Below are 24,730 nucleotides of genomic sequence, written 5' to 3' on the forward strand. Positions count from 1 at the left end.
TTTTTTGTTCAAATATAATAAATATTACAGCTTATGAAATGGTGAGTGTTGGTACTGTATGTGATCCCAAATTTTGTATGGGGGTGAATTTCTTACTCTTTATAATGATCTAATGAGATTACAATTGTGACATTGACTAATTATTTTGAAGTATAGTTGAGATATGGTTCGGATTTTTTCTTAGAAAGTGACAAATGGTATCAGAATCTATTCTAATTAGATGTCCAAATTTGGATTTGAATTTGAATTCTACAGTCTTTAAATAAAAGTGTTATACTTGAACTTGGATACCCGTAAGGTCTATAAAAAGTGTCTATTTTCTTTAAGACTTATTATATGTATTATATAATTCATGAGTTTAATGTTTTTATTTTTGTGTACTTACTAATTATTTTAGTTTTGGACATAACCATTTGAGTTAAATATGAGTTTGTTAATTTTTATTCATTGAAAAATATTGGGTTCAATTAGTTTAACTAACTTTATTTCGTTTTCAGAATATGTGAACTTCGCGTGTGGATTTTTTGAAACTAGTAGAAAGCCTAGAGAGGGAGCCGATTGAGTGTAGTAGTGGGTTATTTAGATTGGCCAGTAAATTGAAGAGGTTAAAGCATAAGCTGCGCACTTGGAACAAGAAAGTTTTCACTCGAGTGGATGGATTATTCGGGAGTTGGAGTAGCATTTAGAGCTCTTGGAGGCAGCGTTGCAATCTAGCTTTTCTGAGGTTGTGGAGGAGGATTTATTGGTTACCAAGACCGAGCTCGAAATTTGGGTAAAAAGGAAGGAAACGAGGTTGGCGCAACAAGCAAAGAAGAAATGGTTGTTGGAGGGTGACCAGAACTCCAAATTTTTTCATGTTTTATTGCGCAACGGAGAAGGAGTTCATGTTGAAAGAGATGATATTATCTGATGGCTCGACACTGGGTTCTCCGAAAAGGGTGCATGACGAGGCTATGCGGCATTTTGAGGGGTTTTTTTCTCAAGAAGGGACGGGTTCGTTGTCGAAACTGGAATATTTATTTCAGCATGTTGTTTTAGATAGTGAAATTAGGAGTTTGAGGGCGGAGCGTTCGGAGAAGGAAGTGCTTGTGGTGCTTTCTTCTATTGCAGCGGACAGTAGCTCGAGGCCGGATGGTTTTAGGTCAGCTTTTTATTTGGCTACTTGGCATATTGTCAAAAATGACGTGATGGAGGCAATGAAGGAGTTCTTTAAAGGTAATGATCTTCCCAGATTTTATTCGTCCTTATTCATTGTTCTTATTCCAAAGGTGAAGAATCCGCAAAGTTTTGACAAATTCTAGCTGATAAGTCTTTGCAACGTTTTTTATAAGGTGTTCTCCAAACTGTTGGTGTCTAGACTATCTTTGCTGCTTGGAAATATTTTTTTGCCTAAACAAGGAGCTTTTGTGAAGGGTAGAAATATATTTGAGAATATTTTTCTTACTCAAGAGATGAGGAAGATGTTGCATTGGAAGGCTAGGGGTGGTAATATTATGTTGAAAATTGATATGAGTAAGGCGTACGATAGGGTGGATTGGTGTTTCTTGGATCATGTTTTACATAATCTTGGATTTCTTGATTGTTTCTATAAACTGATTAACAATTGTGTCTCGCCGCCGTGGTTTTTTGTTATGATGAATGGTACGTATAAAGGTTTTTTTAAGCCTAAAAGGGGTCTACGACAGAGTGATCTGTTGTCGTCGTATTTATTTATAATTATGGAAGAAGTGTTGTCGAGGATTATAAATAAGAAAATTTCTTAGGGGAGGATTTTGCCCATTTTCTCATCTTATAAATGTTCCCAGAGTTTCTCATCTGTTATATGGTGATGATGTGGTAGTTTTTGCTAATGCGAGCAAAGGCTCGATTTGGTGTTTAATGAAGATATTGAGGGAATATGAGAGTTGGACAGGCCAACGGGTGAACCATGATAAGTCAGCCATTTTTTTTTCTAAAAATTTGGCTTATAGTAGAACTAGGGAGATGTTGTTGGATATTGGTTTCACAGAGGGTCAATTTCCATTTACATATTTGGATATTCCAATTGCGGATGGTAGGCTGAAGATTAGACACTTTGCGCCATTGCTTGAACGAGTTGGGAAAAAGTTGTCAGGTTGGAAAAGCCGTTTGCTATAGCAAGGGGGTAGATTAATTTTTTTGAGGCATGTGCTTTTGAGCTTGCCAATTCATTTACTATCTGTGCTTTTGGTCCTTAAGGTTGTGATTAAAAAATTAAATGGGTTGTTTGCTAATTTTTTCTGAGGAGAGCAAAATGGCAGAAGTAAGAGGAAATGGAGATCATGGAAGAAGATATTTGTTCCATTGGAGGAAAGGGGAATTGGGGTGCAAGACCTTGTAGAAGTGCAGAGATCTTTGTTTTTGAAGTTTGGGTGGCAGTTATTGACACAAAATTCATTATGGGCAAGGTTCTTCCGAGCAAAATATATTAAACATGGACATATCTCTTTAAGTGTTGATGGTAATACAGGTTCGGCGTTTAGGAAGAAAATTATTGAGGGGTTACTTGAGCTACTGCAAAATTAAAGATGGAATGTTTGAGAGGGTGGGTCACGTTTCGTTGTGATTTGATAATTTTCTGGGTCATGACCCTCTATGTGAAGGGGTGGAAGTGATTAAATAATCGAATATTAGACTTCAAGAGCTTGTTGTTAATATAGAGCTATCAGAGCGAAATAGAGAGCGACTTAATCCCCTTCTAGGGTTTGGGTCGAGTGACGCGAGATGCTGCCGATGGCCATGTTTAGTGGCCATACGGTGGCCTCGGAGAGTGGGGGAGGGACTGGCACGGAACGTCCAAAGGTTGGGGCTGGAGAGGATGGGGATAGACCAGGCACGAGTTACGGAAGGGGTGGGCGCTCCTTTGCCCAAGCTCTGCAAAGGCCAATCCTGACAGCGAAATTTAATCTCCCTTTGAGAAAACCTGAGTTGATTAATGGAGATTTGGGGTTTGTCTTCTCGGAAGTGGAAATGACAAGGGCGGCCGAGGAGTTGAATTTCGCACTGGTTCTAAAATTTTTTTCGAAGAGACCTTCTATAGATGTTTTGAGGTTACAGATTATTAAAACTTGGGGTTTCTCTGAAGTACCGATGGTAAGCTTCATGGACGAGCTCCATGTGCTGCTTCACTTGGCAAATGAAAAAGACTACCTTCATGCTTGGGCTAGAGAGGGTAGAATCGTGGCAGGATGCCAATTCAGACTGTTCAAGTGGTCTGTAGACTTCGACGTAAACAAAGAACCTTCCATTGCCCCTCAGTGGATCTACCTCCCGGGTCTTCCACTGCACCTTTACAGAATGGATTGCCTGCAGATTCTTGCCTCTGGGTTTTAAGATTTTTAGGCACAGACAATGCAACTTTGTACATGACAAGGGCGACAGGGGCTAGGCTGTGTGTTGAAGTGGACTTACAAGAAGAACCAGTTGCTGGATTTCCAATGGTAACAGGCAAAAAACAGATATGGAAACGTGTAGTATACGAGAAAAAAGGTTTTTATTGCAAAAAATGTTTCAGACAAGGGCATACGGATGTTGTATGTAAAGCTGGTGATGGGGTAAAGAACCTCAATAGCAGGAAAGAAGGGAAGAAAGTGATTGAAAGGGAGGAAAAGGAAAATGGTTGGAAGGAAGTGGGACAGAAGCAGGGAAAGACAATGTTGATTGGGGAGGGAAGTGAGAGGCCTGAGATAGAGGGGAAGGAGGCTAATGTGCATCAGGGTGGGGACAGCGTCGAGGGACTCGAAAATGACCATCAAGACACGGGCATTATACAGGGCCCTAATAAATCAATAACAACTGAGGAGGAGGAGGAGGAAGTCCCAACGGAAGAATATATCAAACTAGTCGAACAAGTGGAAGCAGAGGAGAATCGAAAGGTGGGTAACAGTTCTGCTACAAATGTAAATCTTTGTGTTGTGGAGGAGTACGACAGTGATAAGGAGGAAGGGGCGGTGATATGCAGAAACAGTTTTGCAATATTATCGGAAGATGATACTGAGCTTGTAAAGGAAACACAAAAGGATTACAACTCCGACCCAGGGACAATACCACAAAGTGAAATGAGAATTCAAAATTCAGATGATGTGATTGTGAGGAAGTCAAGAAGGGCAAAAGCCCAACCAAAAAAATTGAATTTATGATTGGAAATATTATGGTGTGGAACATAAGGGGGTTAGCCACTTCGAAAAGAAGATTAAGAAAGTTAGTGAGGAAATATGAGATCTCTGTGTTAGTTATTTCGGAACCATTCCAAGAACTATCCAAACTACATAAGTGGGCGCTGAGTTTACAGTTTCCTAATTATTGTTCCAATCTAGAAGAAGGTGGAAAAATATGGGCATGTTGGAAGGATGAAATAAATATGGAGGTAGTGGGTTTGAATATGCAGTCGTTGACAGTTCTAATTAAAGACGAAGGAGATCCTTTGTTGGCATCTTTTGTCTATGCAAAGTGTCTGCAAGCTGAACGCAAGGAGCTTTGGGACCATCTGAAAGGATTCTCGACTTCGGTAGAGGCATGGGTGGTCATGGGGGATTTTAACATCATTCGATCAGATGAGGAAAGAGTGGGGGGCAGAGCTAGACCTCCTTCAGCTATTGAAGATTTTAACGATTGCATTAACAGCTGTGGTTTAATGGATTTACCCTTGGTGGGTAGACAACTATCTTGGTGCAACGGGCAGCAAGGCCTGACCAGAAGTTGGGCGAAACTTGACAAGATTCTAATCAACTCAGAATTCGGACGTAGGCATGGTCAAGCCACGACAAGATTACTAAGTAGAAGAACGTCGGATCACTCGCCAATACTATTGAACCTGGCGTCAGAGAATAGGAGGTATGGGCCGGCCCCTTTCAGATTCCAGAACATGTGGACTTCACATGACGATTTCTTAGAAATGGTAAAGGAATCATGGAACGAGCCGATGAGGTGGGTTTCAGGTCTATGTAGACTGGCTAGGAAGCTAAAAAGGCTCAAACAGAAACTGAGGCAGTGGAATAAAGAGGTTTTTGGCCGGGTGGATGTAGTGATCAAGGAGTTGGAAGAGAGGCTGGAATTGTATGAGGAGACATTGCAGGTGTCCTACTCAGAGGATATTGAAGAAGAGTTTCTAATCACAAAGGCTGAATTGGAAATCTGGTACAAAAGGGAAGACACAAGACTAGCCTAACAAGCAAAAAAAACCTGGTTAGAGGAGGGAGATCGGAATACAAAATTTTTTCATCCAGTCATTTCCCAACGTAGAAGGAATGCATCCGTTAAAAGAATGACTCTCCATGATGGCTTGGTACTGGGATCAATGGAACAGGTCCACGAGGGGGCTGTTAACTACTTTGAAGATTTCCTATCCCTCGAAGAAGCAAGAGAACCACCATGCTTGGATGAACTAGTACAACCAACTGTGTCGGAGACTATGAAGTGCAAACTGAGGGAAGCGCCTTCAGAGAAGGACATATATGAGGCCATCTTGTCAATAAGAGTGGATAGTAGCCCAGGACCGGATGGATTCGGCTCTGCTTTTTACGTCTACTGCTGGAATATTATTAAAGAAGATGTTAAAGAGGCAGTTAATGAGTTCTACTCAGGTCAGCCTCTCCCTAGAGTTTATACCTCTTCCTTTTTAGTTCTCATTCCGAAAACTAAAATCCCTTAAAGTTTCGACAAATTCCGCCCTATAAGCCTGTGTAATGTGATTTACAAAGTTTTCTCCAAACTCTTAGTGGAAAGGATGTCCATGGTACTCGGAAATCTAATCTCTTTGGAGCAAGGGGCTTTTGTGAAAGGAAGAAATATATTGGAAAACACTACACTCACAGAGGAGATGGTAAAATTATTACATCGGAAGACTAGAGGTGGAAACTTAATGGTTAAAATAGACATGAGCAAAGCCTATGATAGGGTGGATTGGAGATTCTTGGAACACACTCTAAAAGCTTTCGGATTCCTGGAACCCTTTTGTAAGTTGATAAAAAATTGCGTAACATCGCCGTGGTTCTCTATAATGATGAATGGTACATACAAAGGGTATTTCAAGGCGAAGAGAGGACTTCGACAGGGGGACCCCCTATCCCCATATTTATTCATCATCATGGAAGAGGTATTCTCAAGGTTGATCAAGAAGAAAATATTGGAAAAAAGGTTATTGCCTTTTTCTCAACCGAGCGGCACTCCTCCCATTTCACACCTATTATTTGCCGATGACGTTATGGTTTTTGCTAATGCCAGCAAGGGCTCTACTCGGGCTCTAATGGAGGTTGTAAAAAAGTATGGAAGGTGGACTGGTCAAAGGGTAAACCATGAAAAGTCAGCCATATATTTTTCTAAGTAGCTGAATTGCAGAAGGAGGGGAGAGATTATAGCAGAAATTGGATTCAAGGAGGGTCACTTTCCATTCTATTTTTTGGGAGTTCCGATCGTGGAGGGCAAACTGAAGGTCAGAAACTTTGATGCACTCATCTTGAACATTGATAAGAAATTAGCGGGGTGGAAGAGTAGACTCCTATCTCAAGGTGGACGGCTAATCCTTGTAAGACATGTACTCTTCAGTATGCCTCTTTACCTGCTTTCGGCTTTGCATATGCCTAAAGGGGTGGTTCGAAAAATTCATAGCATGTTAGCAAATTTTTTCTGGGGTGAGCAGGGAGGTAAAGCTAAAAGAAAATGGAGAGCTTGGAGAAAACTTTGTGTTCCTGTGGAGGAAGGAGGCATAGGGGTGCGAGATATTTCGGAAGTGCAGAGTTCCCTCTTTATGAAATTCGGTTGGCATATTCTAACTCAAGATTCCTTGTGGGCAAATTTCTTCCGAGCTAAGTATGTAAAAAATGGGCACATCAAAAAAAGCTTAGATAACAGATCGAGCTCTATGTTCTGGAAAAAGGTAGCGGAAGGTCTTACGGAAATACTGTCAAACTCAAGATGGAAGGTGCAAAAAGGAAACATCTCGCTTTGGTATGATAATTCCCTAAATACTGGCCCTTTGTTTGAATCGGTGGTAGAGGTGGAAGAGCCAAACATAACACTGAAAGATCTCGTTGCTAACGACAGATGGGAAGTTGAAAGACTACAGAGATTGTTGGGCAGACAAGCAGCTAGGGAAGTAATAGAGATGATAGGAATCCTTAATGATAATAAGGATATTCTGGTTTGGCTACCTGAGAGGAGTGGGACTTTTTCCACAAAGTCGGCATGGGAGGTTGTGAGAGTGAAGAGGCCGTTTTTTGAATGGGCTAAATGGGTATGGCATAAGCTTCTACCAAGAAAGATAACCATATGCATGTGGAGGGCAGTGTTTAATTGCCTAAGCGTTGATGAACAAATCCGTAAAATAGGGATACCTCTTGCCTCGGGCTGCAATTGTTGCAAGGAAAGAAAAAGTGAAGACTTAGAACATGTACTCGGTAAAGGGGATTTTGCAGCAATTGTGTGGAGGAAGGTATCGGCTGAGGTGGGAGTTCCCTATCTCGCCCAACAAAGCTGGAAGGAGAGAGTTCAACTTTGGTTTAATAGGGCCTCCCGTAAATCTCAGTTGGGATTTTTACTGGGTTTAATTCCTTGCATTGTAGTCTGGAGACTATGGAGTAGGAGGTGCAGCTAGAACGGAGGGGAGAACTGAAAGCCCAATGGAGGTATGGGGTTCTATAAAATTCTGGGTAGGTTCTATTGCAGCCAGAATAAACAGTGGCCACTCATTAAACAGCTGGGAAGAAATTTTGTTGAGTAAAATGGAGATCCGAATACCAAACATTAAAAAAAGAAAAGTGCAAGTGATTAGATGGAAGAAACCGAAGAATGGTCGTTTGAAGCTTAACTCGGATGGAAGCAGCTTAGGTAACCCAGGTCACGCTAGAGGGGGATACTACGGGATGAGAGGGGTCACATAGTGTTTGGCTTCTCAAAATTTTTTGGGTGCTGTTCAAGCACAGAAGCTGAGCTAGGGGGGGTGTTAAAAGGTCTTAAACTCTGTAAGCATCTCGGATACTCGACTATAGACATAGAGTGTGATTCAGCAGTGGTAGTAAACTGGTTCCTCACAAACAAATGTATGGTATGGTACCTTTGGGAATACTGGGATCAATTACAGAGTCTATTACAGGAGTTTGATTTCTCCATAGCACACCTATACAGAGAAGGAAACCAAGTGGCAGATTCACTGGCGAGACGAGGGGCATTGGGCGAGTCCTTAACCTGCTTGGAATGGTCGCAGCTTCCAAGGTTGACGAGAGGCTTAGTGGATTGGATATACTGGGCACAGCTTACGTTAGAAGCAAGCAATAGTCATTGTATAGTTTTCTGGCTAGTTTTTTGGAATACTGTATAGGCTTGGAAAGTGTAGGCAGGAAAAGATAGTTTTTACTTTTTGAATGGTGTATGATGGTTTTCCTCTGCCAAAAGTGAGGGGTTCTATATAGTATTCGGAGGTTCCCCCCTCCATTAAAAAAAAAAAAAAAAAAAAAAGCTCGTTGTTAATGATCGGTAGGATGTTGGGAGACTACAGTTGCTATTGGGAGCACAGAATGCTAGCGATGTGGTGGTTAAGGTTGGTGCGTTGAGGGATGTGAATGACGTATTGATTTGGTTACCGGAGAAGAACGGGAATTTCTCAACAAAGTCGGCGTGGGATTTTATTAGAATTAAGATGCCGAGGTTTTCTTGGGCAAAGTGGGTATGGAATAATCTATTGCCGAAAAAAATCTTTATATACATGTGGAAAGCGGCTTTTAATTGCTTAAGCGTGGATGAGCATGTACGTAAGTTGAGGATTCCATTAGTATCTTGTAGGGGTGGGCAGTGGGGGCCTGTACCTCGCCCCCGTCTGCCCTACCCCACGTGGAGAAGGACCAGCAAGGGCAGGATGACCCCAGCGGGGCCCCTCCCCTGCTTCGCTCCTCTCCACATATATATAAAAAAAAAATTTATATTTATATATATAAATAATATATTTTCTATAGATATAAATATATGTAGGGCGGATGACATTTTTCCCCCCACCCTCGCCTCCCGAGGGCGGAGGGAAAAAACCCCTCCCCCACATGGTGTGGGGCAGGGTGCAGGAAATGGTCCCCCCGCCCGCACCATGCGGGTAGCACCCCTAGTAACTTGTTGTAATTGCTGTATTGTGGGGCATGTGGAAGACTTGGAGCATGTGCTTTGTAAAAGGAAGTTTGCCATGATCGTCTGAAATAAGGTTTCGGGAGAGGTGGGGATCCCGTTTGTAGCTCAACAAAGTTGGCGAGAGAGGGTCCATATTTGGTTTAACAGGGCATCTAGGCAATCAGAACTTGAGACATTAATGGGTTTGATTCCTTGCATTGTGGTATAGAGATTTTGGCTTAGATGTTGTGCAGCGAGGATGGAAGGCAAAGATGAAAACCTGTTGGAGCTTGATCAAGCACTGAGTGCGAGTTCTTGCTAGCTGAATTTCCAAGTTAAAAAGGCTTTCATAAGGGGACTTACATGTGCTTCAAAATATGAAGGTTTCAATTGTGGAACAGAGAACTATGAAGGTGCAAGTTGTCCGTTGGTTGAAATCGAGTCCAGAGAGGTTAAAATTGAATTTGGATGGTAGCACTCTTTGCAATCCAAGGCTAGGTGGAGAAGATCCCTACATGTAGGAGTGATCTTAATTAAGGAATCTTCTCAGAAGGGGGTATTTTACGAGATCATGTAGGAAATATTGTCTTTGCTTTTTCTCGTCATTTTTGTCACTATAAGAAAAAAAGTATTTGTGATAGATTATTTGCGACGATAACAACTATTTGTGATAAAAATATACTAATTTTGACAGAAAATAATCATTTTTGCTTGAAATAACTAGTCACAAATAAATTTTCTGTACATATTGCAATAACAAAGCTGAGCTTCGGGCGGTTATAAAGGGAATAAAGATGTGTCGATAGTTGGGTCATTTTTAAATTGATATAGAGTGTGATTCTTTGGTGGATGGGCTTGTAGATAGAGATTGTACAATGTGGTATCTTTGAGATTATTGGGACCAGTGGGCTTGTTGGAAGGTTTTGACTTCTCTATCAAGCACTTATGTAGTAAAGGAATAAAGTGACGGATGCTTTGGCTAAGTGTAGTGCGTAGGGGGAGGATAATTTGTTCACGGATGTTTCTCAGCTTCCACGTTCTTTGAGAGGCTTGTATAGATTTGACAAAGTGTGCACGACTTATGTTAGACGTAGATGGTGTGAAGTGTTAAGACTTTTTTTTTTTTTTTTTATGTTTTATCTGTTTGTTGGGTGTGGTTGGTTTTTTTGTTAAGGTGGATTGAGTTGTGTATTTGAAAGTTTTCTTCTACTATAAGTGATGGTTAATAAAGTTTTGGAGGTTCCATCCTGTTTTTTTTTTTTTTTTTTTAAAAAAATTATCTTGTGGTAGAACTTAAGTTTGCCTATTTTTATATGTACTTTGAGTTCTATTATATTTTCCGAGACATGATTTGCTTAGATTATAGAAACTTAAAATTTCAATCATAAATTGGTCGTTAGCAAATTATCTTTACTAAGATATTATCCCGGTTTGGTCCTCGTTTATAGAAGATGCTTTTTTTCTTTGCTCCTTTGTAAAAAAACTAGAGTTTTCTTTGTTTGATTACATGGCATTTTTAAATGGTTCCAAGTTATTTATTTTGACAAATGCTATTATCTTTTTTAATTTATATTACTTACTTTACTTCCTTGACCTGGAGTGTCACCTGATTTATTAAAAATAAAAATATAAAAGAATATAGCTTTCATCTTTTTATATTTTTGGGTGTCATTTTATTTTAAATATATATTTTAAATTTTTTAATAAATCACATGACATCACATTACTCAATTAAAAAGATAAAATAAATGATATAAATTAAGAGATATGGTATCATTACCCTTTATTTTATAGGCAAGTACTGCTAATTACATAAACATTCTAAAGTATAAAATGACAAGTGTTTTGGGTTTGCAGAGTCTTCGTTCAAATTGAATTGGGATGGGTCGATAAGTACATGAAAAGTACATATTCAGTGACATTAAGAAAATATATGGTATTAAAAAAACTTATGATAAATTTATAAATAAAGAAATATGTTAGAAAAATTAGATCAGAATGCATAACGAAAGCGATATTACCTCGTCAAAAATATTTCGAATCTAGTACGGTTATTCCACAGATTCTCCAGCATCGTTGTTCATCCAAAATTTTACCGACGTTGGTAGAATGTACTACGTAATAATACCAGAGCAATACTTATAAATTCCACAGTCTAAATGTCAAGACTAGAAAAAACTACGTTGAGAGAGAGATTTCTGATTTGATGCTACCCGCACACACACACACACACCTCTCATCTAAAGGGGGGAGAAGTTATGTAAATAGTCCCTCTAAGAGCATTGGCAATGGCCTAACCATTGTCAAATCTAAAATTTAGCTAGAATGTTAACTTTTAGCTATAGTATTAATTTTTGACTAAATGAGTCTACATTGGACTAGTTATCTTAAAGTTAAAATAATAATATAATATTATATTTTTTTAAAATATTTTTTTTTTACAAATATAATTCATATATTTTCTAGATCTTCATGCTTTGTAAAAATAATATATCTACTCTATCAATATTTGCAATCAGTAGAATAAATAATGTGCATGCCATGCATATTTTACCATTCAAAGAGATAGGGAAGTGAAGAAATAATAAAATATTATTTTCCATTGTGAATAGTAGCTAACCATGTTTGGAGATGACTTAAGATTTACTGTAGCTCAAGTTTTAAGTTTTAGACTTTTGGCTAGTCCAATGTGAAAGCTTTTTCTCACATCTAACTAAAAATTTAGACTTACATTGACATTTGACTAGTCCATTACCAATACTCTAAATATAACCTTCGGTTGGTCCTAACCATCAAAGCTCATAAAATCATTTCATAATTTCTAAGAGAAAGTGAAAGGTGCTTACTATGAACACCTTTCTTACAAAATAAAAGGAAACTTCGGGAAAACTTCTGTCCTATGAACGATTTGGTTTATAGAATCAACGATAAAACATTGAAATAAGTCAAAAAGTCCCGTGTCCCTTTATCTTTCTGCGTGCTTTGAATGTGAGAATATAAGACCGATCACCATCGCATTCCTTATCTGATACAACACGGTGAAATCAAGTGGTAATATTATATTGCGAAAGCAAAACCTCAATGCAAAGACACGTCACAACACCTGGAAAATCCCAACCCTGGTGGGGCAGGCTCCATAACCTCGAGCAAAATTAACCAGAAGTCGAATCTCCCCCCCCTTTTTTTTTTTTTAAATCTTTTCTTAAATTTATTATAAAGAAGTCTTACATCACATAATTTTATTTAATTAAAATATTTTTATCTTTTTTAATTTATTTAAATACACATATATTTAAATATTAATATAAAAGAATAAAAATAACAAATTACATATTAATTAGAAGAATGTGTATGTAGATGTAAAGCTTCTTCTAAAATTTTTCTTCATTTCTACTATAACCACGAAAGTTTATATTTATTGCCCTTTATCACCTTTCTCTCCATATTTCTTAAATAATTAAATTATAAATAAAACATAATATATAATTTGTAATTATTAAATATTACGGCTTAAAAAAACAGTGGATAGCATTACTCATACAACATTTAAGACAAATTAATATTATTGGATGATTGGGTCGGGAATAAAATGAGATGAAAAACTTGTGAATAATAGTGAAATAATTCGATTTATAATGTTTTATAGATTTTTGAGAAACGAGAGAGAAAAAGTTTAATAAAAATATTAAAAAGTTAAAATATTGTTATAATATAATTTTTTAATATTATCTTTGATTTAGAATTTGAAAAATTAAATTATTTTTTGTATTTTATTTGAAATTTTATAAAAATTATAATGATTATATGAAAAATTTAAAATAAAAAAATATATGATTAAGTGGTATTTAATTAGATGTTGAGATGAGATGATATGACTCAAAATGATCTAAACAACCGTCTTAACATCCTCAACATCCAACCAACCCAAGTCTTAAAAACACCAATGGCACGCTAATAAAAAACCTTTAGAGATAACACGTACTGAGCATTGATGAGAATACAAAACTTATAAAAAGAAAATAAAACTTAAAACAAAAATCTAAAGATATTAATAAACCTAAACAATAGTAAACTAAAAAGCTTTTTATTTAACAAATTGAGTATATATAAAAAATTAGAATATATAATAATATTAAACTATAAAATCTAAATTTAAGCAAAAAACCATAAATTTCCATTAAAAATATAAAAAAGTCATAATAAAAACAAAATAAAAGAAATCCGAGTGTTAATCCATCTTTTCTTTGAACCATTGAGAGTAAAAAATCTAATTAAAAAGCACATTGAGTAATTATTTGACTTTTAAGACAAACTATATGAACTCGCGCGCTCTATTGTATTTATAAACTGTAATTATAATGCGGGAACATCACTGTAATGATAATTCAGGAACATCTCGAATAATCATTCCATGGAGGCAAACTTGGAATATTGATTGTCCAAGAAGAACATCGGAAATGAACGGAGGACAAATTGGTAATATTGTTAATGCAATATAAATATAAAGAACATGATTTAAGATGAGTTATATCATATATATAATATATATCACACTCCTATCTCACTTATTGTAATGCTGTCATTATCCATCAACTGTTATATCAACTCTTATTTAAATTAACAAATTCTAATATTTATGAAAAACGTTATATTAGCATATATTGTAAGATAAGAATGTAATATTATAGTATTTTCTTTCATGCATACACTTTTGTGCAGATAGGGTACTAAACTCTCATGAAGGGTAAAGTGGTAAAGTGGTAATATCAATCATAAAAAACTTATAAAATGATATAATTTGATATAGTATGTCATATATATTTTATAATAAAAAAAATCACAATTTAACATATGACACATCTCAATTTGTAAACGAGTTAGTTTGTAATTCTTTTTGTAAATGAAGCATTTATCCATCTTAAGTGAAAGAACGCCTTAAATGAATAATTTTCATTGAGGACAAAGTAGTAATATTATCAGTAAGGTAAGAAAGTCCGTCATTTGGATAAAGCTTTTCTATAATTTAATGAGCAAAGCAGCTTCTACAATTTGGAGAGATCATGCATGCAGCATGCGGATTCTATCATCAAATACACTATAATATATATATCTCTTTGAGTAATGTTAAATATAATTATGAGTTGTATAAATTTTATAAAATTATTTTAAGAAATAATGAAGTTTAAAAAATTAATTTTTTTATATAAATATAAAATTTTATATTTATTATTTTTTTTTTAAAAAAATACGATACTTACATACTCTATAATTATAAATATTATTTTTTATTAAATAATGCTGGGCATTATAAAGAGTATAGGAACTTGAGAAAAGTTGTTCTAATTTTTTGGTCATGATTTATAAACTTTAAACGTCAGAAGTAGTAGGTCAGTTGATGTGAACCAAAGGCACATATAGATATTTAAAAGAATAATGGGAACACTTTTAGTGCTGCTATTTCGAAGCCGAGAGAGCTTATGAATCTTAACATTTTTTGTGCCAAAAAGTAAAAACATAAGCTGGACCGCACGTTTTCAATTGAAAACAATAAAATAAAAATAAGAGAAATGATATTTATAGTTGTGAATATATAAATGTTATGTAATTATTTTTAAAAAATAAATAAATATAAAATTTACATAAAAAAATTAATTTTTTAATAATAAATTTTATTATTTTTTAAAATAATTATACGACACTTACATACTTTACGAGACTACATTAAGTATACTTAAAAATATAATTGGTTGCGTTTAAAGCCCCTCGTTAACTTAACCATATCATAAGGTTACCTGAGGGACGTCGCCTAATCACCATCTACCTTATATGTGAAGCCACCTGTTAATTCTAACCATACCATGAGGTTACTTCAGGGCATTGAATCAAACTACCCCCACTCTGACTCCGAGTCTCCCACACTATAAATCCCGATCCACTTGCCCGCGCATACGACATATTCGCCACGTACTCACACCATTATATTCTGCCCAAAACCGTCGTCGAGAGTGTCTGCAGAGCCATAGCCACTTCCTGTGAGAGTTCCAGTTCCAGTCCCAGTGGATGAACTCACAAGTGGAAGGGTTCTCACAGACCATCTCCTCCTTTCCGACTTCACAAGCACGCCTCTAATTTCCGAGTTCACGAACATGTCTCTCGTTTCCGACTTCACCTTCTGGTTTCCGAGTACAAAAACGTACCTCTTGTTCTTCTGACTTTGGTTTTATTGTACACCATAAAAAGGTAGACACGTTCCTCTTTCATATATAGTTCCATGGGGAGATTCTGAAATTGTTAAGGCTCGATCGGTTTGATCAAGCTGCTGATCAGTATTGGGAACGAACAATAGCGTTCAATCCAGGTAATTAATTAATAAACTGGATCAAAGTAAAGAATTGTTTGAAGATCAAGGCGTTTCGAATGAGAGCCGCGCGCGCTCTTTTGATTTCTGAAACGAAAAAGCCCTTCCTCCCCGCCTCTCTAACGTACGTTTACCAAAGCAAAATTTGATTATCTTAACAAATTAATTCTCTTCAATCCGATTTTGAGAGACAACTTCTCTCAAATTCGATTTTGGACGTCTTTTCCAGGTAGGTCACTGGCTCCTCCTACTTCGGTCTCCACCACAAGTCCACAACGACGACCGGCTTCAGTATATATCACCACCTCAGCCACCAAGTATCTGCTAGCAAAACGGCAATCTCAGAGAGATCACTTAGCTGTCCCAGAGGCGCTTTTCCGCGGTTGTGCCTAAAATCTTTATCATCGGACTGAATGAGATGGTACGATCAGACCTAAACTCTTCACTCTACTTATAACGTACCATGCACGTTCATAAATATTTTATTCGCAGAGGTTCAAGGTTGTGTTAGTTGTTAAACAAGCCTTTTTTATGTCAGAAAATATATATTGCAGCCTACCGTACGCTACAGTCGCAGCACACTCTACTGATTGAGTGTAAAAAAAAAAAAAACACAATACGGGTGTGCTGCGGCTACGGGCTGATGCCCAGAATAACTATTTTTATGCAAGGATCCATTATTTTTTCCATTTTTTATAAAAATTTTAATTAAATTGTCTCCACTTAAATAAATTAACTCATTTTAATAGAATATACAAAATATTATTATTCATAATTTAACTCGACTAATCTCACTAACTAAAGCTATTATATATTCCCAAATTTTTTGGTAAAACACATACCCTTATTCTTTTTAAATAATCCATCTAAAATTTTTAAAAATAATCTGTTAGACATATATACTACTAAAAAGTTTTAGAAAAATGTAAAAAATGATATGATTATAATAATATTAATTCCGTTCCTCCTCAAAAGATAACGCCACGTACGTTTGTTTAACAAATTATTTTTCGGAATTTTTTTCAAAACTTTTCAATTTTTTTTAACTTCAATCCAAATATTTTTCAGTTTAAGAAAATAACTATTTCAATTTTTGATACAAAAATAAAAATAAGAACTACTTTTAATAAATTATATTCAATAAGTTTTCAACTTTAACTATCTAATTTTATAATGAAGTGATACAGTCATAAAAAGATTTCATAAAAATAAATTCACAAATTAAAATAGCTCATATAATACACGTACTGCATCAAGTTATGTTAGTTTATGAGTTTACTTTTATGAAATCTATTCGTAGTTAAAGCATTTCTCACTTTTTATAATCTCCAATGCAAAACATATATATTTATTTTAATTGTTCGATCAAAATCTCCTACCTATTTGCACAAGAGTATTACTATTGGGCCATCAAAACTTATCACTAAGATGGTCTTCTACACCTTATGTGTTTGTATTTTTAATTTTTTTATTAAACCACGTGGCATGATCACATGGTAGTACCGCGTCAAAATAGTCATCTAAAATGTAAGTTTCAAATAACCAAATAGCATTATTCATTTGCACAAAGCTAAACATCAAGAAAAATGATTAACTTACAACTATTTATCTTGACCAAACATTTCCTAACTTTCTAGATCTTTCACTAAAGTGTTGGTCACTCTTTTTCTTTCTCTTCGGCATACCATCATACATTTCAATCATGCCATAGAGAGGAAGAAATAAATACCGGCTTTGGGTGGTCGTAAATTTATCGGATTATGGAGTTTAAAGTTCATACGGCTTGTTCCTGACGTACGCAATGAACTCAAAGGAATTTGCTCCAGTATTGCTCCAGTACTTGCATGCATGTAAATGTTGGATTTTTATATGATGCTTTGAGATAGTGCCATCCATGCATTTTGTCTGGTTCTCGATACCTTTTTCCGCGTCTTTGAAAATGAAAGCTATGGTTGTGCATGATTAGTGTGTCATGAAGAGTTTAGGTCCTACCGCGGACAAAAGCAAGTGGGGGCAGCATGCCACGAAACTACTGGAGCGAAACGGTGTTGTTGGGAGGATGAAAGGGACCTTCCAGAGAGTATCGTTTCAGAAGCGGATACCGAAGGCGTCGAGGCCCAATTCGGTGGCCGTGACGGGGATGCGATTGGCGAAGATGAGGTCGGTGAAGTTAGGAGCCGAGGCGGCATGCACACCTGCCGCAAACGAGACTAGAGAGAGAGAGAGAGAGAGAGAGAGAGATCGGTATTTTTTTTGTGTTAAATCACGTTCTGTTTTTTTCCCCTTCCCCACAGGTGTGTCCTCATCTTGCGTACGTAGAATATGTCAAATCAATTTTTGGGTCAACTTTTTTTTTTTTCTTCCGCAAATAAGATATTTATAGATAAACTATCCGTTACAAGATACAATTTTGGAGTGAAAATCCCCTACATTCTTTCCAAAATTAACATATTACAACACAAGAAAAAATAAAAGGTGGGTTTCGCAGCCAACTAAATGGCTCCCACAAGGAAAGACCGCTTGATGACGGTTATAAAATAGTTTGTTGAACAGACTATAAAACTGCAGCTAGAAGCCACAGTAAAAGGATGTGTGTTGCAACATGCTGATCTGGACTGGCTAGAAGGAATTTCATTCACCTTCACTCAATCTTTGGTTAGAGAAAGCGAGAACATAGGAAAATAACAGAAACTAAGCCGAATTGCCGATGATGGGCCACCACTGTCTGTATCGACATGTGCAGTACACGTACCACACTTGGAGAGAAGTGGGAGGTCAGGTTTCGAAGACTCGACGCCGCTGATCCCGTTTATGTTGTGCGTGGCGACTGAAAACATTTACAAGCGCGACAACGAGTGAATCTTGTGCACGGCATAAGTCGCGCTTGAGGCTTACGCGTCACTCGTATGGACAGAACAATTCTGCCCTCTTGAAGATCGGCACCTGGGGAGGCCGGTGGTGTGGCACATGTCGACATTTGCTCGCTGGAAAGCAACAAATCGACTAGTTTTGTTGCTAACGAGTAAAAGCTAACTAGACAAAAAGCTAACCGGTAAAAGCCCAAACAGAAACTGAGGCTGGTGAGGGAGGGAGGTGGGTGGAGGCAAAGCTCCGACCCCCTCCCCCCAATGAACGGATTGAATCCTGGAAACGGCAATGGGTATTGCGGAAACGGAGAAACGAGAGAAAAATGGTTTTCTTCTTTTAAGTTGGTGATGACGATCACGATTGTTATTTGTTCCTACTCTCTAAAAATATAAAAGCTCTCTTTTGGGTCAACTTTTGTTTTAACAAGAAATTAATTTAAAGGTTAGTGGACGTTAGTACAGTGAGACGAAATATGGATAAGAAAAAATATTTAGTCACAAATAAGTTAATACAGTGAGATGAATAAAGATTTAAAAAATAAAAAAATTATAATTATAAATTGATTATATAAAAATAATCATATAAATTGATTTAATATGATGTAATTTATCAAATTATAAAATTATTTTTATTATAAAATAAATTTGATAAATTATAAAATTATTTTTATTATAAAATAAATTTGATAAATTACATAAAATTAGGTCAATTTATAAAATTATTATTTTTTAATTTCATGCAGTACTCTAGAAGAAATATATTTTAATGTTTTTCACATTCAAATTATCTCATGCCAATTGCCACCTCTTCTTTTCTTTCCGCACATCCTTCGATCTCAACTCAACGTCTTTATACCATAGTCATTTTTTAAGACTTTCTTGCTTTCTCCGTCTTTCTACTACGTACCTACTCTTTTCTTCCAGACACTAAGGGCTTGTTTGGATTCGCAAGTCATCTCAACTCATCTCAACTCATCTCACTACTATTTATTACTATTCAGTAACTTTAACTTACAAATCTCACTATTATTCACAACTCATCTCATTACTATTCATAATCCATCTCAACTCATCTCAGTTCATCTCAAGTCATCTCAAATCATTTTCGAATCCAAACATCTCCTAAGTTATTTTAGTATGTTGGAGTAATTTGAAATGATTTGTAAATAGTAATAAAAAAGTAGTTATTAATTTATAAATAATAGTGAATAGTAATGAATAATAGATAATCTCACGTAATCACACTAACCAAACATATCCTAAATTTTCTTCTTTGCAGAGTAACTTGTCATCATCGATCGTAATCTAGGCCGCGAAGGGTAATGTGTTTATGCGCGGTACTGTAAAAAACAAGTTTTGAGACGTTGGCCGTATTCATCAGCAATGGGTATATATACCAAAATGAAGACAAAGAAAGTACGGAAAGCACCCACTGACAAGATCGATCAAACTGGCCTAACGGCACTTGTCAAGTACAAAGATATGTGTCTGCTTAAAAATTTTGGAGGGGTTCAAGGGGTAGTTTCTGCTATTGGAAGCTGTGTGGAGAATGGTATTGATAATGATGCTGAAGATATTGCTCATCGACGAGAGGCATGTGGCTCAAACACGTTTGAGAAACTGGCTGCAGAGAGCTTCTTCCGCTTTGCAGCGGGACCCTTTGAGTATTTCACCATCTTCATCCTCGTAGTCCTTTCGGTTTGCGCAGCTCTCTCTTTTGGCCTTATCACTAAACGGCATGGATTAAAAGAAGGATTGTCTGAAGTTGGAAGCATGTTTGTCGCTGGTCTGCTTGCTTTGATCTCTGCAAATTTAAGTACGTTCCCACTGGGGAGATCTCTCTACAAGTTATCCGGAGTCAGCAACAACAGCCTAGTTGATGTTGTGAGAAGTGGGCGGCGCCAACAGATTTCCATACTCGAAGTTGTTGTTGGGGATGTTGTTTTCTTAAAGATTGGGGACCCAATTCCTGCGGACGGGTTATTCTTAGATGAGCCGTCATTACAAGTGGACCAATCAAGCATGACAGGAGAGAGTGATTTCGTTCATGTTAATTGCAGCGAGAATCCCTTCTTGTTTTTAGGCACCAAGGTAGTTGATGGGCATGGTCGAATGCTTGCAACTTCAGTTGGCATGAACACTTTCTGGGGCGAGATTATGAGCTTAACTAATCATGATTATCATGAACAGACCCCTTTACAAGCACGGCTCAATAATATGAACTTCCTTCTAGTTAAGGTTGGCCTGGCAGTCGCTTTCCTAGTTCTTGCAGTCTCGTTGGCTCGCTACTTCACAGGAAAGACAGAAGATGAGAATGGAAATCCGGAGTTCAGTGGCAGCCAGACCAATCTTGAGGACATTTTGAATGCTGTGGTGGGGATCGTCGCTGCTGCAGTTACTGTTGTCGTCGTTGCCATTCCAAATGGATTGCCACTGGCTGTCAGGCTTACATTAGCGTATTTCAGGAAGAGAACGTTGGCTGATCATGCAATTTTGCGGAAGCTCTCCGCCGGTGAAACCATGGGTTCTGTCACCACCCTTTGTACTCAGGAAACGGGCACTCTCACGCAGAGCCAAATGAAGGTGATGCAGTTTTGGCTTGGCCAAGATTTTGTGGCGGTTGGTGCTTACGCATCTATAGCTCCCAATGTTCTAGAATTAATCAGAGAAGGAGTTGCTCATAACACAACTGCTAGCAGTCCCACCGAAAATGCCATACGGTCATGGACTGTTCTAGAGCTAACGATGAATATTGAGCTGGAGAGTTACACCATTCTTCATGTTGAAGCTTCTAATTCACAAAGGAAGCGGAGTGGTGTCTTGATGAGGAAAAAGGCTGACAAAACAGTCCATGTTCACTGGAAAGGGGCAGCAGAGATGATACTCGCAGTGTGCTCGAGTTACTACGATGCATCTGGATCAACAACAGATCTGAATGATGATGAAAGGATTAAAATTGAACAAGTAATTGAAGGTATGGCAGCAAGAAGTCTCCATTGCATTGCTTTTGCACATAAACAAGTTCCCAAAGAGGAGTGCTTCAAGAACAATGGAAACAGGATGCTAAAAGAAGATAGCTTGTCTCTGTTAGGAATTGTAGGTTTAAAGAGCCCATGTTGTCCGGGTATGCAGGAAGCCGTGGTAGCGTGCCGTAATGCTGGTGTGGACATCAAAATGATCACTGGAGATAATCTTTTCACAGCAAAATCTGTAGCCACTGAATGTGGGATACTCAGGCATGGCGGCCAGGATGTGCTAGATGGAGAAGTAGTTGAAGGGGTGGAATTCAGAAACTACACGCCTGAGGAGAGACTGAAAAAACTTGACCGAATTTGTGTAATGGCAGGATCCTCTCCATCGGACAAACTTCTGTTGGTAGAATGCTTAAAACAGAAAGGCCATATAGTTGCAGTCACTGACGATGGCACGAACGACCCACCGGCACTGCGTGAAGCCGAAGTTGTACTTTCCATGGGCATTCAGGGCAGCAAAATGGACAAAGAAAACTCAGATATAATCTTTTTAGATGATAATTTTACCTCTGTGGTATCAGCTTTGCGGTGGGGAAGATGCATTTATTACAATATCCAGAAGGTTATTCAGTTTCGACTGACTGTAACTGTTTCTTCTCTGATAATCATCTCTGTTGCAGCAATTTCAGGCGAAGTCCCATTGACAGTGTTTCAGTTACTGTGGGTGAAGCTAGTAGTGGAGGCAATGTGTGCTCTTGCTCTTGCTTCAGAGCAGCCCACCTCGGAGCTCATGGAGAAGCCACCTGTGTGTCGGAGCGAGCCACTTATTACCAACATCATGTGGAGGAACATATTGGCACAGGCGTTTTATCAAACATTCATCCTCCTGACCCTACAAATTAATAAGGGCGATTCGGTCTTTAGTATTAAGAAGAAGGTGAAGAACGCCTTCATCTTCAATACTTACGTTCTGTGCCAAGTTTTCAATGTATTAAATGCAAGGAACCTTGAGAAGAAGAATGTCTTTAAGGGGATAAAAAGGAACTGGTTGTTTTGTGGGATGTTTGGGATAACCATTGTTCTTCAGGCTGTGGTGGTGGAATTTCTTAAGGGAATTGCCGGAACAGAGAGGTTGGATGGGCGGCAGTGGTTCATGTGTGCTGCGCTTGCAGGCATCTCTGGGTTAATTGGATGTGTAGTTAAGTTGATTTCTGTTCAGAAGAAACCAATTTTAGGATTTTGTGGTGTGTAAAATGTTCCACCAAGGGCGCTTGGGAGAGAAGGCGAGGAAGGAGCTAGCCAGGGAGACAGATCAGCTAGCTGTACAAACTACAAACTGTAAGATCATCAACTTTAATTTTCACTTGTTGTAATTTGCTATTTTTCTATATATTTTTTTACTTTTTTTTGTTATTTCCTTTATTTTAGATTATATATATAATCTATTAGGTTTTTATTCATAGAGTGTGTCATTTACTCCGTCTTAGACAGAGTGTGAAGTTGTTTAATTTTGTTTTAAGACAGAATGTGGGGTTTGTTAAATCTATTTTAAGACAAAGTGTTATCTCTCAAACGGTTTGTCTATAGAGAGTTACAGTAATAAATTAGACCATATTAGTCATAAAAAAATTTGTGTATTAAAAAGCCTTAAAAGTAATAGTTGACTTATATTCAGTATGTCTCGTACCAAAATTATAATAATGAATGAAATTTATTTCATCTTAAAAAAATAATAACTTTAATTTTCACTTGTAATATTATTTGTAAGATAAATTGTATATATAAATGCGAGTAATTCCTAATTCTAAAAACTATTATAGTAGAAACCAAAAACTATTATATCCTGTTAAATTGTTAGTGGCCCGTGGGCTTATTTAGTGGAGTAGGAAATTAGTCCATGGCTTTACTTTGGTAGAGTCTATTAGAGGTGTTGGCTCCGATTACGTGTGCTGGGGAGTCCTTGAGGGAGGGGCATTTTGAATCTGGAATATTTTGTAGTTTTGAGTAATTTTCTGCAACAAAGGTTTGGGAGCCATCGAAGTTGTCACGTAGCAATTTAGTGTTTCTTTTGCATATTATCAAACATATTGTGTGCTTCTGTTTTTATTGTAGAAGCCGTAGATCTCTATTTTCCAGCATCTTCCTCATTACAATAGAAATCACAAAGACTCCAACAGTAACAGTAATTCCTCAATTTCCATCATCTTCGTTATTTAATCACAAGAGAGTTCATAACAAGTGGAATCCAGAGCCGACAATCCATGAAAAATGAAAAGATGAAAAATTTCTCAAGCAGCAAGAACAAGCCCTACAACGGGGGATAGACTAATGCAAAAAGTCTATTCGTTTGGAACTTAAAATCATCTCAACACATTTCAACTCATCATTATAATTTTTTCAAATTCCAACACAAAATATAATAAACAATTCAACTTTTTCAAATCCCAAAATAATAATAATAATAAACAATAATATTTTAACAATATTTTATTATCTCAACTCAATTCAATTCAACTCAACTCAGTTTAATATCCAAACGCAATCTCAAAGAGTTGAAGAACAACTTGAATGAGTTGACAGATATGCTACTTCTTTAGGTTGTAAAGCAAAAAAATATTTTGAATCGGTATGATATTATGGAGAAATTAGTGCGATTAAAGGTGAGGAGATAAAAGCTAGTAGTTGTTGAAGACCAAACTGTGTTGGAAGTAGAAGAAAGTGCAGTGGTGGCATTACAAAAAACTGCTTGGTCTGGGTAAACCAAGCTGTAGAGGGAGTAGAAAAGGCCGTTATGGCTTCAATCGAAGATTCAAAAAAATTGATAGTGTAGAAAAAAATGGAACTACGGCTGTAGATGAAATCGTGGAAGAAAGAAAAGAAAAAACAGTGCTCACGGTACCTATAGAGACTGATCCCAAGGAAACCACTATTTCTCTTGTTCTTCAAAACCCAGAGCTGATATTAATTTCTATATTCTCATATGGCCCCCTCCAACTTTCGTCTCCTTTAATTCCTCTCAGAAATGATCTCCTCCTTCCTTCATTTTCGTCGGTCATACTTAGCAGTAACCATACAATGACAGGAGAAAGCCCAACCATCAGGATGAATCTCTGCACCAGATGGGAGTTTGACCCTGGTGGGGTCTATTTTCATTACAACACAACTCCCCATGTTCATATGCAACCACCAGCTGATGAAACTCCTAACATCATCTTCAACAACAGGGATCAAATCATTTATTGGGTTTTTCTTGTGGAGGGACACATTTACTTCATTTGCATTAGCTGCACAGAGGAGCAGTTCAAGTCCCTTTGTATTTCAAAGATCAAAGAGAGACTAAAATTGGAATTGGCCATAAAGGGCCACGTGATGCTCATTTTCTCCGTGCTTCCGTCCACAGAGGTCCCCGTGTTCCCTCTCTTCTATTC

General features: G+C 37.2%; 1 protein-coding gene across 1 annotated transcript; it reads left to right on the top strand.

The window, feature by feature from the left end:
- The first annotated feature begins 19,731 nt into the window (after positions 1 to 19,731).
- Positions 19,732 to 22,591, top strand: LOC108989439 (calcium-transporting ATPase 12, plasma membrane-type-like). Its single transcript, XM_018963042.2, has one exon. It carries the CDS (start codon positions 19,732 to 19,734, stop codon positions 22,552 to 22,554), a length of 2,823 nt encoding a protein of 940 aa, XP_018818587.2. The 3' UTR covers positions 22,555 to 22,591.
- Positions 22,592 to 24,730: the final 2,139 nt, after the last annotated feature.

Source organism: Juglans regia, chromosome 7 (assembly GCF_001411555.2).
Source record: "Juglans regia cultivar Chandler chromosome 7, Walnut 2.0, whole genome shotgun sequence".
Classification (NCBI taxonomy): Eukaryota; Viridiplantae; Streptophyta; class Magnoliopsida; order Fagales; family Juglandaceae; genus Juglans; species Juglans regia.

Bases quoted from the DNA above. Each gene is read 5' to 3' on its own strand.
- LOC108989439 (XM_018963042.2), top strand. From the start codon at position 19,732: ATGAAGACAAAGAAAGTACGGAAAGCACCCACTGACAAGATCGATCAA.